This window comes from Lethenteron reissneri, chromosome 39 (genome assembly GCF_015708825.2).
Source record: "Lethenteron reissneri isolate LAM-NWPU_2019-01 chromosome 39, ASM1570882v1, whole genome shotgun sequence".
Classification (NCBI taxonomy): Eukaryota; Metazoa; Chordata; class Hyperoartia; order Petromyzontiformes; family Petromyzontidae; genus Lethenteron; species Lethenteron reissneri.
In genome coordinates this window covers 4,047,786-4,065,789 of record NC_083817.1, presented here as the reverse complement: position 1 = coordinate 4,065,789, position 18,004 = coordinate 4,047,786, and the positions used below count along the sequence as shown (strand labels likewise).

Below are 18,004 nucleotides of genomic sequence, written 5' to 3'. Positions count from 1 at the left end.
CGCGGGGGGGGGTCATGCATGGGTACCTACCACACCTTCCAAATTGTCAGGCCAGTGTGCAAGAGTAAGACAATTGCCTCGAGAGGGGCTCCATCGAAATCAGCCCCTTTCCAAAGCAGTGGCACGAGCAAGAGATTGCAGGGCTGCACCTTTACCTTTAATGACTCGTCATACGTTGTGTTTTCATATATTCTCCCAAGCCCCTATCGAAAGCGAGATGCAGGTATGCATCTTGGACGGGCGATTGTCTGGTTAAGTGCGTACATCAATGCACGATTAGTGGAAGTGATATAATGTATGAGCAATGGACAACGAACATCGCGGCACGAGCTGAAAGGTGCACCGAAGAAACGCGTGCGAGAGGAGCACCCGCACGGGCCAGAAAACAAACACAAATCAGTGCGATCACGTGGGTTTGGCCAGCACACTCCATGGCTGGAGGGGACGATGGGCAATAGATGGAGACTGACTGGGGGATAGGATGGCAGTCGAAACGGCGAGAACACGCCCGACGAACACCCACTGCAGAGACGGAGCAATTAGAAGGGCATACAGTGTGTGCAGGCGGGCGATGAATCGTGGCTCCACAGGGCCATTAGAAACAGTGAGAGCGTGGGAATGCCTTCACACAGCAGTGGATAGGCAGTGGCTGATGATTTTTTTTCATATATATATATATAACATTGTATTTCATATGAACATTCAAGGGATTCAAGCCAGAGGAAGGTTAATGTCACATGACGGTATTACAAACTTCGGATGTGGAGTCGGTTGCATGTATTTTTCTCCGGCCCTCCACGTTTAGGAAATAATGTACGCTTGGAGCATGTGGCTGCTATACATTACCAAATGATAAGCCAGTCGCTTCTGAAAACGAGCTACATAGCTCAGTGGGGGCCTTACCTGGAAAGATAAAGCATAGTTTTAGTAGTTTTTGACTTGAGCATATCGCCACAAGACAGAAAGGGAAGTGAAAATAAATGACGAAATGTGCAGAGGACACCAACGGGCTATCTGCCGCCCATGGAACGTGATGATGATGATGACGATGATGAAACTTCTTCGCATGACTAAATACAATATACACATTGCATTAGCTGTGAGAATTGTTCACCACAGGTAACTAATGTACTGAAAGCAGTTCAGACGCAGCTTCTTGCGACATTGAGTACAGTGTTACGCGCAATGCAAAATGCAAATCAAGCGTTGACTTTCCCGTAGGTGTTCCGTGTGATGTCTGAAACAACAACAACAAAAACACGAAACTGGAACGTTTTGATTACAATTCGGTTATACCGTACAGAGTACCGCCCGAAAGGGCAGCAACATCTCAGTAAACTTTGTACAAAATAGAGGAGGGGGGGGGGGGGGGACACTGCAGGCAAATCAGAGGGATGTGTCTGCCACATAGGTGGCTCAGTGGCAGAGAAAGGCAGAGATGGTGGCGTAATACGCAGCAATTTAAGATCTTTCACAACCGTGAGACAGCCAGTCAGAAGCAGGGCAAGAAAGGAAAGGTTTTGCTGTGTTCGGACTTGAACATGAGATGGGGGAGTTCACGAATGGGAACAGCCGGGGGGGTGGGGGGGGGGCGGTGGGGGGGTGGGTTGCGACCGCTGTCGTCTCACCGCTGGCGTCTTCGCTGCCGAGCCCCATTTGTGATGAAGATGAAAGTTTCAATTAGCGCGCGGCGAGAGAGCCTGCAGGGAGGGTTTTTGTAGCGACACCAAACAACCCTGCCCGCTGTGGACTTTGAAGACACTGCGATATCACCGCACAGGAGCTTGTCGACACGCGGCAGGCCCATCGAGAGAAAGCGTGAGGCCCCCTCCTGCACGTCATGTTGGCAGGACCACCCCCCACCCCCCGGCCTTCCCATACTTACAACAATTTTTTTGTCATTTTTGGAGGGGTTCTCATCTTTGAGGCCCCCTCTTCTCACCCGAATCCCCCGCCCCCCCGTGCACTTGTCCACCCTGCGTGTCAGCTTGTTCCGGTGTCATCAACATTTTACCACAACCCTTAACAAAGCGGCAAAAAAATGTCCAACTGAATGAAGAGTATTTATTTATACTGGAGGAATCCGATGAGCTTTGAATATTTATTTTTTAACAGATGTCCAATCGGAGCGGGTAAGAACGTTTCAACAACAAACAATACAAAAACGTGATAGGAGTACAAGAATGGTAAACAAATCACCCAAACACATGCAAATACAACACTAAACCCCCCCCCCCCATCCTACCAGGCAATGCCACTGGGGTATAGGTTTATTTTTCAAACGCGATCTGGCCACAAAAAATGATAACTCAACAAAGTGGCCCGTTATTCGGCCATTTATATGGCTAAATCAGCTCTCCACAAAAAAAAGATATATATAAATAAAATTAAAAGCCACCGCATCTGGGAAAAACATCCACCAAGAAGATGGAGCGAACAAAGAAATGGGCACGTTGGGCAGGTGTTGGGTTGATGAGTGTATCGCTGGGTCGTGCGAGATAACAAGGGAGGTTGGTGGAGGCGTTGATTCAGCAGTAGACTGACCGTGGCTGATAATGGTGATGGTGGTGATGATGATATCATGGAACCTTTTTGTCTGCTCACCCGGAGCTACAAATGCTCTGATAGGTGCATTGCCTTTGTGCCTTTCGCCATTCGGCATTCTTTGGTCAGACACTGTTGAGCCTAGGCCCTAAAGAAGGCTTCTGTCTCTGGTGTAGGCCAATCGGTTTCAAAGACAATGCCTATATTAGCAGAGCATGTTTGTTTGCATGTTCACCACAAGTCCGCGTGGTTAATACAGACTTGATTCCTTGCCAAGGGGATCTACTTGCAGTTTGAACATCTTAACACCTCCTGTTTTATTGTCAGAAAAGGGTAAAACCTATTCTTATTTTTCAATGATGGTGATGATGATGATCTCCACGGAGCCACTTGGCTAATCACACTGACCCACTCTGGCTTAAATGCCGAGAAACTTCGAGGGACACCCAGAACGAGAATGCACTTCTGCTGTGATCATGCCTGCACAAACGTTTTTAAGGCCAGCTTCAATAATGCCAAACATAGCATAAAAATATTGAGATTCCTGTAAATGTTTTAAATGGCCACATGCACTGTGGGCATGAACTCTGCTTAATGAACAGGCGGTTAGCTGTTTTAAACCTATTGCTGTTTAAAATTGTTGTTTGAAACAGCAATAGGTGACATCAATCTTGATTTGAAGCTTTCGTGACTACAGGAATCCATACTCTTTGGTTCTCTCGGTAAAGTCACGTAGTGTAATTTTGGGTAAACAGAGAACAACAACAACATAAGTGAAACAAAACCCCTGCCGGTTATGTCTGTGGTTTACATTCGTTATTTCATTCCTTCAGGTGAACATCTTTAGCATGCCTGTTCGGAGCTTAATGTTCTGCGTAACTTAACGCCGTTCTTATTTACAGCACATCCGCCAGTGTCTGCGACTGTGGCATTATTTAGGGCAATGAAGGAAGAAATTAAACACCCCACCCTCCCCTGCCACCCGCCCCCCTCCCCCGTGCCATAATTACCTCTTTTCCTCCTCCCTTGCAGCATCTACAATCCCAACCGTGAACGCGTGTTGTGTAATCGCTGCGAAGCGCCAGTTACGCATGTTTCGTGTGCTCTACACGCAATACATAAAAGCCACCGTCTGAGTAATGAGCATCATCTAAAGCCCATCCGTTCGCACCCCATTCCCTCCCGCCCGTCTAGCACTAACCCCTGCTGCTGCTACTGCTGCTGCTGCAATGGACGGATTGCCTCTGTGTACCCCACCACATCCCAAAGTGTTCCGCAGAAAAATCTCCCCTGGGTTTAGTCAGGTGAGAACCGACTGCGACCAACGCCACTGCCGGCTTGCCCAGGCACGGGCATTCAATCACCGCGTGTGAACCCGCGTGCCCTCGTCCCCACGTGGCCTGGCCATGCTGCTCACGTCCAAAACAACTCACTTTAAAAAGTCATTGCCGATTCGGCAAAGCGGAAAGGTGTTTTTTGTTTATTTTGCCACTTTCGTTACACTTTATGTTTCTTAATTTCCACAGCGTTACCCTGATTGACCAGTTGCAGGGCATGATATGAAGTAGACAATGGCAGACACTGGCCCTTGGAAGTGTACACAACAGAACTACCTCTGAGATTCATTCAAGTGACCTCTGGTCCACACATTAGAGGGCAGCACCTTCCCAAAATTATATTTAAATTCCTCGCTGGGTTTTAACCAACGGAAGTTGCGGGACCATTTATTTTTTATTTTCATGCAGTCATTGAAACTCGCATTCGAACCAAGGATTTCAGCTGTGCGCCACGACCCCCCCCCCCCCCGCCTTGTTACCGAGCACTTTAAAAAAAGCCGTGAACATTTGAAGCGAAAAAACATCATAACAGAAGCCTGCTGTTGATATGCAGAGACTGCGGGCTCAGCTGGAGGAATGATACAGCGAGGCAGGTGGGGGAAGATGAGATGAAAGGGTTTGGTGGGGGGGTGGCTTGGTGTTTGCTATTGCACGGGTTTACAAGTGCGTTCCCCTGGATTGTCCCGCTAAGGAGAGCTCCAGCAGCCAGCGGCGAGCTCGTACTTGAGCGGCGAGCGCAACGCGGACGCGCTAACTTACGCGGGGATGCGTGTTGCAAGTGCAAGCGATCGCACCCCCAGTTTGACGCCGCCAACCCGTGCTCGGATGTTCAATCCACGCGCGCGTGCTGGCGCGTGCAACGCGTTTTGTTCGTGGGATTGCAAAGGGCGTTGCTTAAACGCAACTTGGGGGAAAAAAAAATCATGGGAGAAAAAAAATATACTGGCAAAATAACCGGGCACTGTGGACGTGTTGAGGCAGGTCCACAACACCCGGACAGAAATGCAAAATTCAAAACGTGCCACAATCTAGAGGTCATGGTGGCAAATAATGCTGATGCCATCAAAGGATGATGAGCTTCCTGCAGTCCAGGAGGCCACGAGTGTCCGCGAGGCAAGTAATAATTCATCAAATCCTAGCCCCCCCCCCCCCTTTCCCTCGCCCGGAGCGGGTCAATCAATTCTCTAAATTCTGGGTCACGATTTGATTCGAAAATCAATATTTTTGTCCCGTTTGCGTTTCCTGTCTTGCACGTTCTAAAATGTTCACCCATTAGCCTCGACACAACATTTTCGTACAATCTAAATAAAGTGGATATAATCAATTGTGGTACACGATGTTTGTACCATGTCCTCGATATGATAGTAAACCACGTGCATTAATGCCGTAGCCTTTTTTCAAAGTTATGGCTCAAGATTCCAATACTGTGAAGGGTGGTTTGGCAAGTTGAGGAATGGCGCGATGGAATCACGTACATGCTCTTGGGACACAAAACGTGAGAATAAGAACACCTCGAGCATCAAGATCGATTGTGATGTACTGCCCCTGCACTATAAGTACGCATGTTCAACTTATTTTGAACCGTACGTAATCAACCGCGCTAATCGGAGATGCTTGATAAGGACGACAAACCAAACACAAAAAGCAGTTCCAGAAAAATGAGTTTTCAATCCAGATTTAAAAGTGCCATGGCTCCAGTGGCTTCCTAACACAACAGGCATCTTCAGGAATTGAAGTGAGGGGTTGCCCGCAGTGGTGAGGCGGAGAAATCATCCACAAGAGGTCCATCCCTAACGGCCGAGCTCGGATTACGAGTCGCCACGACACCAGCCTCACTCCATACCAACCCCCCATGCGCCTCGTCGTCGTAACTCACAGTTGGCGACCGTCAGGATGTTGCAGTGGTAGGAGAGCACCACCAGCGTGGCGAGCGAAGCCCGCAGGCCGCCGGCGCGGGCTCGCGTCATCGCGCGGGTGTCGAGCGAATGTGTGGACCAGCGGCCCCCCGTCTTCGTCGTCCCGCTCGCTGGTCTCTCGACCCGAATTGTGGGGCCCTCACGTAGATCCTGAAAAGGGTGCGGAGGGAGGGGAGAATAATAAATAAATAAGACGTGCGCACAAAACACTGAGCAGGCGTTAGCGGTATGCACGTCACGTGCGTTTTTTTTTAAGGCAACAACGACAAATTTTTTTACAGTTACCGTGCACATTGCATGGGTTCTGTAACACTTCCATCTGGCAACATGTTACAAGAAAGATGTTGTATAAAATGAAAATATTATTATAAACAACTCAATGCTCATATCCACAATAAGGGTCTGGATTTTTAAAGGGGGGTCGGGGGGGGGGCGGTAGCGAGTGGCAAAACAGTTTCAATCAGAGTCGAATTTTTCGTGGAATAAATGTTGGGGTCTTCCAAGGCCCAACCCACTCCGAACGTGTCATCGCGAGGGAAAGGGGTGGGGCGGAGACATTTTCTGGAGCTCAGCCCCAGACAACTGCAGTGGGAAATTAAGCCTCTGTATGAATACAGAATAACACTCCTAGATGCTAAGGCCTGTATTTGTCTCCATCAGCCGAGGGTGCCGTGGCCATGTAAACATGATTTAACTTCATTAACTGCTGTTATTTTAGCACCATTTGTCAAAGTCTGCACCACGCATTTAGGAAAATAACCTCAATTTAAATGCTAATTTTGATACATACATTTCGAGCCTGACAGATGTGCTAGAAAATGCAAAAAAGATTTGCGGCGGGACTAAAGAGGAGTTGCTTCAAATTGACAACGCGATTGTCCTGGAGGTGCGGCGGACAATTATGTGGTATGAAGGTCAGAGTGCCGCTTCGCATCCGAGGGTCAAAGGTGAGGCAGCTACTTTCCATGGGCCCTTGGGTCATTATCAGTCTCTTTAGCTCTCCAAATCGATTTTGGCTGAAGCGGAGCACAATGTACACTCGCGCAACCGTTGGCTTCTCGTAAATAACGGCGGCGCATCCCCACTGCGTGGGTTATCGCGGTTGCGCCATGTGGGCTGCCGGACGTGGCGGTCGGGATGTGCCACGGCGTTGTGGGGCACGGCGTGCGACGTTTCGTCCCCATGTACGCGGAGATTATTTCAGGAACTGATCAACACATCGATATTGTTACCACGTGCCAAACTACGTGCGGTACAACAGGTAAACACACCAGGCAGCTACACTTACACTCCTCACTCTCTCTCTCTCTCCACATGTTTTGCTGCCAGCACACGGAGCGGACAACACGTGGGTCCAACTTCAAAACACATCGGAGAGCTGCAAGCAACCCATTTTCTGCATTTTCGCTCCCACTAATGTGAATCTTCACGTGTTATTATTTTGAGGACTTATTATCCACCCGGACATTGATTCATGTCGCTGCCTTGGCCCCTCCACTGTGCTGCTGCACTTGTATTTTAGAACAGCCGCGCGTGCTGCTGGGCTCTCCGGGGAGAAGCGTGCGTGTGAAGAAGTGCCCCCCCTCCCCCCCCGGTGACGCGCAGTAGCTGCCGACAGCTCCCTCTCACCCGACAATGGCCCTCACTAGTGGCAGCATGGCGCCTGCATACACAACCTATAAACGCGCAATTGCCGCAATTACACGAGACGACCACTGCATTTAGGGCAAAGCAGATCGCATCGCAGCCTAAACGGCAAAAAAAAAAAGGAAATCGCAGCTCGGCCGTCCTGCGGCTTTCGGCGGGATCCCTGTAAGTGAAGGTACACATTAGCGCCAAGACGTCCAATCTACGCTGCAGTCTGAACCGCACTGCCGTGAGTGTGACGCACGTCCTCGTGAGCCGGCTCATTAGCTCGGGCGTCCGGAGCCCTTTTTAAATCCTTTATATTAAGTTCACTTGCGTGCTTGCTTGCTTACGAGCGTGCAAATCTTTCGGTCGTTTTTTAACCCACTTCCCGTGATCCAATCGAGCTGACATTTTCCACACAGACTCGTTGTGCGTGACAATTAATTTTCGCGAACAAAAGATTTCCAAAATTTTACACTGTTTAGGGAAATTTTTTTTTTAATATTTCATTACCAATTGCTTAATGCTGGCAGACAATCATCTGACCCATAGGTGGCAGCCATCTCAAGCCAGAGGACGAGAGGACTCTAGCCGCCACGCATATAAAGGATTTATAGTGAAAAACTTTGTTTTTACGGGTTAATTTTCACATCCTCCGCTCAGAGCCACTGTCTTCTCCTCGACTTTCCTTGCACCATCTGCTGCTGCTGCTGCTGCTAAAACTACCTCGACTGTGGCACATTTTCACAACAGGGCCTTGAACATAGTTCGTTAAATTCAACTCTTTGTTTTTGTTCCATTAGAAGCTGCAGAACCAGCCAGCACACTTTCCTTAAAGCGAATGGGCATAAATGGAGCGCAGTGCCTCTGTTGATTAAAAGAGTTGCGCTTTTCCACATTGCCGGTGTTTCTAACGGTTCTTCATTTCTTTGCCACAGATTAATCATCGTCATCAGTCAAGATATATCCACTGCTGGATGAACGCCTTCCCAAGTTGCCCTGCACACGAGCTGATCTCCCATCATGCCATCATGTCGTCCCAGCAGGGGGTCACCCTGTGGTGCTCAGAGCAATCTGTAGGGCTTCCATTTGCGATTTGCCGATTTCACATTCCCCATTGCCTACGATGACATCTGAAACCGGTGTCGTGTTACGATTTATTTTCCTTAATCGTTTTTCTCAGGCAGGGGTTCTAGCCATCAAGGTGCCGTGATCCTGGCTTACCAGGAGAATGCGGTATAGATAATGTCGATTCCACCTGTTCCTTCTGTATGGGATCGAGTGTTGTCCCCTCTCACGCGTGTATTTTCTCCCACATGTAAAACAGTCAATGATTGGCCAATAAACACCTTAGCATATATAGAGGACCGCAGAGCTTGGTGGAGAATTTGGAGGCAGCTCACCATATGGCTGCTGCTTATCTGTGGTTACGCCTCTCTCTTCAAGAGAGTTAATATTGTACACATTACAAGTTGAAATTATGATTTTTTTAGTGAAATTTTTGGGCATTACCAACCACTTTCATCCACATTTTGAGTAATTTACAAAACGTGTTCTGTTTAATTTGATCTTGCGTCCCACTATTTACTGTCCCACTGCAATGATACGGATTAATTGATTAGTTTGTGTAAAAAAGAGGGGTTTATATTATGCATTTTTACGTGTTAAAAGTTGCTTAGCTCAGGCCCGAAGACCTTAAATGCAGAGTCAGCCTACAACAGCGAGGCCCCGATGACAGCAGAGCGGATGAGAACCTGTTTTTTGTTCTTGTGCAAGGTAACAAACTTGAGAAAACGGACGACGGGAGGAAGTTCCAAAGTTGCTCGGCGCGAGAAGGAAAGGATAACATGAAACGTTGCCAAACGGGAGCTAAACACAGTATGCACGAAAGTAGAGCTCTCCGTTTGGTAGCACGAGCCAATCACATTGGCAGAAGCATTGTGGCACAACGTTCACAGGAACAATGGCTGTGGTAATAGCAATAAAAGAGTGACAAGCAAACGACGGGACGACGGTGAGAGGGTGAATGCGTTGAATGTGGGAGCTTAGATCAAGCAAACATTGAATTCTACCAAACAACAGTCAGGCAGGAACTGGGGGTGGGGGGGCTTATGACCAAATTTCATTAACAACTGAACCCGTGCTTAACACAGCAGTAGTAAATTTTTCAGAAATAGCAGACACTCCTTGTTCACTGCATTCATTTCTTCATCCATTATTCCTCGTGGCTCCGTGAAACAGGCTGGTAAACACCAATTTCGAACAGTTAGCACTAAACCCAGCCAGGTATCTGCCTAAGAATAGCACCTTGCACTGAGCGGCACAAACGGTGCCAAACGAGCTCCCTAATTACTGAAGGTGCCGCTGTTTAGGCATAAACCTCTCATTGCAAATCATCAGTGAAAGGAGGAGGGGGTGGGAGGTGGGGAAGGTTGGAGGTGCTAACGGAGCCAAGTTGGGGATTTGAATCGCATTTACGAAATTATTACCCTCATTGCGTGAGCTGCTGCATACACAACGTTAACCTGAGAGCTGTATTAAACTGTCATCTAAATTATAAGTCTTGAAGGCCAAGGGACCGAGAGCAAAATAATACTTAGTTTTTACGTCAAAAAACAGAATGGTAGCGAATGCTGCCGAAGTACAATGGCGAGTTTAATGGTCCAGTTCAATCTCCAGAATAAATAGGTCGACCACGTTCAGTCGAACAGCAGATGGCATGGGGGTGGGTAAAGTGTGCATATGTTCCAACTTTTTTTCAAGACGTCTGTGCATAATGGAAGAGTAGTTTCAACATCCTCTAGAGCAGTGGTTCTTCTTAAGCTGGGGTGCACACACTCGCTGCGCGTGCCAGATGCCCTTCCTGGGGGTGCTGAGACATGGCCAGAATTGTCACATTTGTTTTAGAAAGGTAAATAATCGAACACACAAACTAAGCACGGGCACGTAAGTACTACTACTTTGCTTCATGAAACCCTCTGTAATTGTTTATTAACATTATGCATTTTTTATTTTACTATTGAGAACCAACGGGGTGCAGCAAGGCTGCAGTCAAGGTTAAGAACCACTGGTCTAGAGGGACCTTCTAGAATCCAGCAGTGGCATGAGCAGGCAATTGCAGGGCTGTACCTCTATCTCCCAGAATGCAAGCCATGTTTTGTCGTCACCAAGAATCAACGCATGACCAAGAATTCTCCGCAGCAGTGTTATGAACATTTCTGCACCAACAGAACACCCCTTCATTCAGAGGCAGTGCGTTCACCTTTAACATCCGGTAATATACAATCCGGCGGTATGGTTGACTTCACTGATGAGAGTCATAATGTTGAAACGGGTCTAGACATTGTGTCTGTAAACAACTGGTGCTCATGATTGTAAATTTGGAAGGCCGGAAGGCTGATGGAATATTTATATTTTGACTATTGTAGTCTGGCGCTACAGAATGGAAGAATGTATTGATACCATTACCCTTAATACTCAACTCATCATCAGCCATGATAAATCAACTGCTGGATGAAGGCCTCCCCAAGTTGATGCCATCTCTCAAGGAAACTCACATTCGTCAACAGCACTGCAGTACAGTGCTGTATAATAGGTTACGCGTTAGGTAATGGCCCTTCTTCATAGCACATCAATCACAGCTCTTACACGCTTCCATGAAGTAACAACAACGCACCCCGCACATGCGTTCAACCTGTGCGTGCATTAACGTCATCGCTCCATCCCCGTGGTAAGGTGTACTCGCGGGTGCGCATTCTACCCCTTGGCTGCCACTCCGTCACGGTTCTTGCCCAGTGCTCAACTGACCGTGCATAACCCAGTTATGTTGTTCTCCTGGAGAGCAGTCACGTGCGAATGTGGCTCCAGGACTCTGCTAAGTCCGCATTCTTTAAATCGCGAGGCTCATTACTTGTTAAAGAAGAGCCAAGCGCGTCCGACTTGTCTTTCCCACAGATTTATTTTTCTCACAATTACTTTCCAAATCAATGTTTTTCAGCGTTTGATCGGTAAATTTCCACAGCGGTGTAATGTAATGGCCGCCGCTTCTACCGCTTCTGGCTGTATCAAGCGCTGGGCTTGCTCAGGCCGGGGTTCTATCCATTACCGCGTGCCCTTGATTCGTCGTTCTAAGATCAAGAGAGAGAACGGGGGGTGGAGTGGGAGAGACACGTGTGCGCATCAAAATAACAGCAGCAGCAGCAGCAGCCATTCACAAGCACTCTGACACACTCATTCACACAAAGATCGCCTACCCTCCACCACGACCCCCATACTGCCCTTAACAGACTGTTGGGGTCAGTGCTGTGAGCGTGCACCTATTAGGGCCAACAGAGCACAGCAGCTGGTCAGCACCACGCCCGGCCACTTTGTCTCTCCAGTGCTGAGATGTTTACGCACCGGACAGGGGTATTCGCTTAAGGCCGAGTCAACGTAGGGAAGGCCCCAGGACCGGTGCAGATATTCGTCGATCCCCATGCACGTTCTCACAAGGAATTGTTATTAGCGCATCAGAGAAGACGCCGAATGGAAGATGCTGTTTATTATCCAAGTCAAACCTTCCGACACATTTATGTTTGAACCCAGCTGACAAAAGGCTGCGTGCTGGGAGCTGTTCAAGGTCTAAATGGCAGCATGTTCCATTAACACATTCACGTCATGGAACGTTCACTTGTTAGCGTTCTGCTTTACCTACACATTTCTTTAGAGCCCTCTGCCAATCCACTGCTGGATGAAGACATCCGCAAGCAGTGTCGGTCATGGGAATTCGCTTCATCAAACTTCACCACGCTGGGTCAGTGCAAACTTGGTGAATGAGGATTGAAATATTACTCATCACTGATGTTAGCCGTGGCCAGGGATGGACTCAAATAACCCGGTGTGCTAACCACTGTGCCACCGATCCACATTTGTTTTATATATAATTAAGCAGATCGGGTTCTCAGCACAGTGCACAACACAATCATTTATCGCATAACCCCCATGCACACCACTAAAAAAATGTTTCTTTCGCTGGAACTACTTGCATCGTAGAGAATTTTAAAATAAAAATTGAGCACAGCATTGCACATCCTCCGCAGGAGCCATCATCGCTATCATAAACCTCACGACGATGTTACTCGATGCTATGCTGTTGATGGTTGCATTCGTGTCCTAAGAGCTCGCCGCTGTGTCCAGCAGCTCGGGTGTTTTCTTTGAGAAACGGGGCTTCGCGTGCAGTTCACTTTGTGTTTTTGTCACGGCTCCATTCGCAGCCCCCCTGGGGGAATGGTGGGGGGGCTTAGATGCAGATTTTGTGTATACAGGAAAACCCCACAAGTATGAGTTAACGAGGGTACCATGAATTACAGCAGCAACAACAACAAAATCATATGTGCGTGCAATTATTTAATTGAATGCCTATTTATTCAGCCATACGCGAGAATGTTTCCGTGCGTATGTGCGCGTATTTCACTGGCTGTGGTGAACCAGGCCCAGCAACGTACGAATGGACAGACGAGCGGGGAGTGTGGCGTTCCACCACAGCAGCGATTCACAGGTGGGGAGAGCAATCTAGGGAGAGGCAAAGGGACGACATTTGGATGGTATAGGGCCCACCCCCAGTCTCTCCTCCTCGTGCGGGCCCCCGCTCGTTGGGGCGGACGGATGGGTGGGTTCTGGGGGAAACTGCCAGGGACATGTCACTTTTCACGAAGCACTAGCAAACATCTTGTCGGCTTGGATGTTGGGCCCTCCCTTTGGTGTGCTTGCGAGACAAGAACACGGCTACCATGGGTGGTTTGAAACGCGCCTTGCCCCGCGGCTACTGCCTGCCTCTCCAAGTCCGACATCACGAGTTGATCCAGGCGGGCTTATTTGCATAACAACAACAACCGCCAATCTCAACTGAATGGCGGTGACCTCACCATGGCGCTTATGCCAGGCTGTGTGCACGTTGAGGCCAGGTGAAGTATCGAACGCCCGACAAGAGGTCACGGGGCAGACCCAGGTGTCACGGGTCGTCTGACTGAGATGACTGACCGATGCACCACCTGTGCCCCCTACTGTGCCAACTTGGTGTGTTTTAGCCACCCGGTGCGCCGATCGTTGTTGTGAGCATCGCTTCCTCTGCCCTCCGTTGTTGTTGAAGGGCGACTGCCTCCAACTGCCCAGCAGCGTCCTTCACGAGCCTCCTGCACAGAGGCCGATCTTGACACAGCTGGTACCATTCATCGGCAAGTTCACTCAGCTCCACATCCTCCTTTATCACATCACTCCATCTCTTATCTAGCCCGTGCCGCGCCCATTTAGCCCCCTCGATCCGGCCGAACAAAAGCTGTTTAGGCATGCGGTGGCCGGGCATGCGGGCTACATGACCCAGCCAACGCAGCCTTGCCTCCCGGAGGAGCTCACCGATGGGACTTTGTCCAGATCTGAGAGAGTGCCTTATTTGCCTTATAAGGCACTCTCTCAGACACGCTTGAAAGACCAGGGAATTGTATAACAATAATAATTATTGTTATTATTAAAGAAGTGGGAATGCAGTGGTCGGATAAACGCGCCCCATTTTTTTCCCAGCTACAGCAAGCACGCAGCGGCTTTCGTTTGAGCCGAGAGGAAAGCACGGTGTGACAAGCCCACTTGCTGGGGGACACCCATAAATTCGCGTGTGCATGCACACTACACGAGCGAGCAGGAGCAAAGTCAGTGCCTGCAGTGTACTTTCATACACAGCGGCCCACTGTGGATTTAATGCGGCACATGCTATCTCGTGCACGCAGATGACCGTTGGCGAGTGACTGATGTACATTAACATTCGTTTGAAAACATCCGGCACCGATGCAAGCTTATAAACTAGAAAACAAGTTGAAAACCAATTATTTGAATCACACTCTTGCTTAAAACGTCACCTATTATATATATCCTTTTAAGGCAGTGTTATTGATTAATGTGTCGAGTTTTTTGTATTTATTGTTTTTATGCAACACAGTCAACGCAGCATCACCAAATGACGGTTAATTTGTTTTAATCAATTGAGGTACCTAAAACTTTCAGACGTTGATTCGTTCCACTCACGTGACAAGGTCAGTCTATAGAAGTTCTCTATTGGCTGCAGTCTTGTGTTCAACACTATTCACGAAAACATTGATCCCCATCATCAGAAAATAAAATAATGTATCTCCGGTGTTGGAGCGTGACGATTAAGCCGATAGAAACCAGACAGAGCCAGTTACCACTACAGTGTACATACACTGTGCATAATAACGAGGCGTGCATACGCACACCGAGCGGTGATGTGTTCTGCACAATTAAGAGTTTCCCATAAAATCCTCAAAGCAGTCACGTTACACATGGCACCACCGCCGTGCCCGTGTGTGTGTATTTCCGTTCCTCAGTGACGTATGAAAATACTTGCTCCCTTTTAGATTGCAAGTCTGGAATCGGGCCACGAAATGCACGCACGTTTCGTATGGACGAAAATCCACAATCCGATTCCTGTTCCAAAATAGTTTTGCTGTTGAGAACAGTGAATGTAAGACCCACGCATTAGACTATTGACCCTGGCAATGCACAATGGTGCGCCTTTGTCACAGCGAGGCAAAGACTCGGTCCCCCTGTGTGTGTGTGCGCGCGCGCTCATGTGTGCGTCGCGTACGCCCGTCCTCTGCATGCCGGCGACTGGAACCTTGCTCGTCCGAATCCACGGGCACGGCGAGACGACGACGCACGCGAGTTTGCAGGAGAACAGACATGCAGACGGGGGCCCTAGACGCTGCGTGCGGAGTAACAAGAGGCGGGGTACGCAGATGGGATGCGCAGATTGCGGCGCGCAGACGCGGGGTGTTTGCGGAGAGCTGCATCGTCCCTGGGGCACGGCGAGGCCAAGCTGCGGGAGGCGAGACTCCGCGTTCGACCGAGCAGAGCTTGTGCCGCATGATGGGTGGTTGGATTCCCCCGGGGGTGGGCGGCTGTGGCGGCAGCGGCGGCGTTAGCGAGGGAGGAGGAAGCAGCGGTGGCCGAGAGGAGGGACCGAGCTCAGGCTCCTTTGTAAGTCGACACGGTTGTTGCAGTGGTCTCGGATTGTCCCTCTGGGATTAGAAATCGACGGAGCTCTGAGTGATATCACCCCGAGAGCTCCGACGCCACCTTCCCCGCGCCGTCCACGCCGCTTGGCCACCTAGGCGATGAGCACCGGCCCGAGAAGTCGCTGCCGGTGGCCAGCAAACGATTAACGCTGAGCATTAAAGCAAAAGGCAATAATCTCTTAATTGGCGAGAGCAATGCACGGACTTGGATAATCCATCATTCCCTAAACAATGACGGCCACCCGTACACCCCCTGAGGGCCACTGCACTTCCCCTCCGCCGTGCCCGTGAACTTGACAACGGCAAAGCGGTGTGCATCATCATTTCCCAAATGCGCACTCGGCAAGGCCGCTCGCGATGTAAACTCCGTGAGCGACGGGGATCGCACGGCGTCGCGTCCCATGGGGAGGGAGGGAGGGAGGGAGGGAGGGAGGGAGGGAGGGAGGGAGGGAGGGAGGGAGGGAGGGAGGGAGGGAGGGAGGGAGGGAGGGGGAGGGAGGGAGGGAGGGAGGGAGGGAGGGAGGGAGGGAGGGAGGGAGGGAGGGAGGGAGGGAGGGAGGGAGGGAGGGAGGGAGGGAGGGAGGGAGGGAGGGCATGTGAGGAATCGTGGCACTTCCAACGGCCGTCATTTGCTCATTCGCACGACCGCGACAGGCCCGCATCCGTTGGTCTCATGGTCTTGAAATCACGGATGAAGCTGACGTGTTTCTCGAAATCTGTTTCCGGGCTTTTCCCCCAGAATTTTGCTCTCACCATGCCACTGGCATTGCGTCATGGAGGTGAAGTGTCCATTTAAAGCTTTCACAGAGCAGCGAGTGCCCTGCTGTGGGTACAATTTTGCCCCGTGAAAGTCAAACCGTCATTTGTTTTCATTCTCAGAGCTGGAATTTATTCCAATCAAATTAAAATGCAATTGTAAGATTTTTTTCCTTCCAGTTATTGAGGCGGCCCAGTGGACACCATCGAACAAAGACGGTGTGTGGTCACCGCATCGCGCGCTTTCAGATGTGCTTCTGCGGCCGTCTGGAACGTTCTTCCGATATTAGGAAGCCACTGGCGTTATGCACTTTTAAATCTGGATATAAAACACATTTCTTTGCAAATGCTTTTTGTTTTTAGTTTATTGTCCTTGCCCACACCCTACCATTAGCACGGGTTGGCTGCGTACGGTGGGAAATAAGTTAAACATACATACATAAACTCGCTACACTTGCGAATTCTGTTCAAATCGCAGAGACCCACGACCTCAGCAGTGGTGCCAAGGCACGGTATATCCCTGATCCCAGAGCTGTATGGGCGCCCTGGCGTTGACATTTTCTGTTTTAATCAACACGTGGATTGCCATGGAAACAAATCTATCAGTAGGCTCCCCCATGCTGAACGCAAGTCGCTTCCACACGACACCCCACTTCCCCGGGAGAGAGGCTGCATTCGGCCCCCGTCTGTATTCACGCCCCGCAGAACACGTTGATGGAGGCGGCGTGCAGTCATTTAGGTCGAAGAAAATTAAGTTTTACAGCGCCGTAAAAAGAACCCCCCCCCCCCCCACCGAGGTAAAATTATTAATTTACAAGTTCACCGTGAATTTCCTGAGCGTCTGACACACAGACATCTAAATGTTTCAAAATAAACCTACCAAAAAAACTGTGAATTAACGCGCAACATTATCTGCTGCTGTTAACAATGTTTACATATATAACGTGCATTCATGCATGACACCTTTAACCCCAACGCAAAATATTCATGCTTCTTCTCCAAAACAAACAATTACGCATACAACCGACCCACCACCTCCCCGCGTCGCAATGATGTACACATCCCACCGGTTTGTACGGCGATCATTGAAATGCGCTTTGCATTTGACAGCGTCTGTGAAGCTCAAACACTCCACTACCATCTCCTGCAACAGACACCAAACACCCTCAACGACGTGGCCTTCGCGCAAGGAACAAAACCCAAGAACTAACCAAGAGGAGTTCTTCTGTTAAAGCCAGGGCCTTGGGGACTTTTCTGACACTGCATCAGAGCCTCGAACTGCCCCCCTCCACCCCCCCATCAGCACGCGGCATTGTTCCCCGCGGTACACGTGGGTGCCATCACCGTCGAATCGGCGAGTTCAATCGCGACCCCTTCAAGGGTAGCTAGTGTGGGCCCGCTCGTCGCTCTGCGATGAAATTGGATTTCGCCTTTATCCCACGTCTGACAATTCCAATATCGGTGGGCGTGAGCACTTTTTTTGGCCGATTGCATCTCGCGCCCGACAAGGGGAGTTCTCTCTCAGTGGGAGGCGCAGTGCGCCAAGGCCGAGAGCGGCGTTCGTCCAAACGTGGGGGTTGGGGGGTGGGGGGGGGGCTGGCACACCACACGCCGGACTGCGCTATCCCTCGGGTCTGAACCCCGGATTACAACCTGGACCGCTTGCCGGAGTCAAACAACCCACGGAAGTTGCTCACACGTGCAGTCAATGCGTGCCAAGGTGTCAGCCAAGCCACATGCTAGGAGTTGGGAAGATGTA

General features: G+C 49.7%; 1 protein-coding gene across 2 annotated transcripts in view; it reads right to left on the bottom strand.

Annotated features, from left to right (window-relative positions):
- Window positions 1-18,004, bottom strand: part of LOC133351908 (receptor-type tyrosine-protein phosphatase delta-like) — a 440,533-nt gene that overhangs the window by 238,501 nt on the left and 184,028 nt on the right. For both annotated transcript variants that reach the window (XM_061567497.1, XM_061567498.1), the window contains one exon: window positions 5,758-5,947. In XM_061567497.1, coding sequence (XP_061423481.1) covers window positions 5,758-5,947 — 190 coding nt within the window. The remainder of the gene's footprint in view (window positions 1-5,757; window positions 5,948-18,004) is intronic.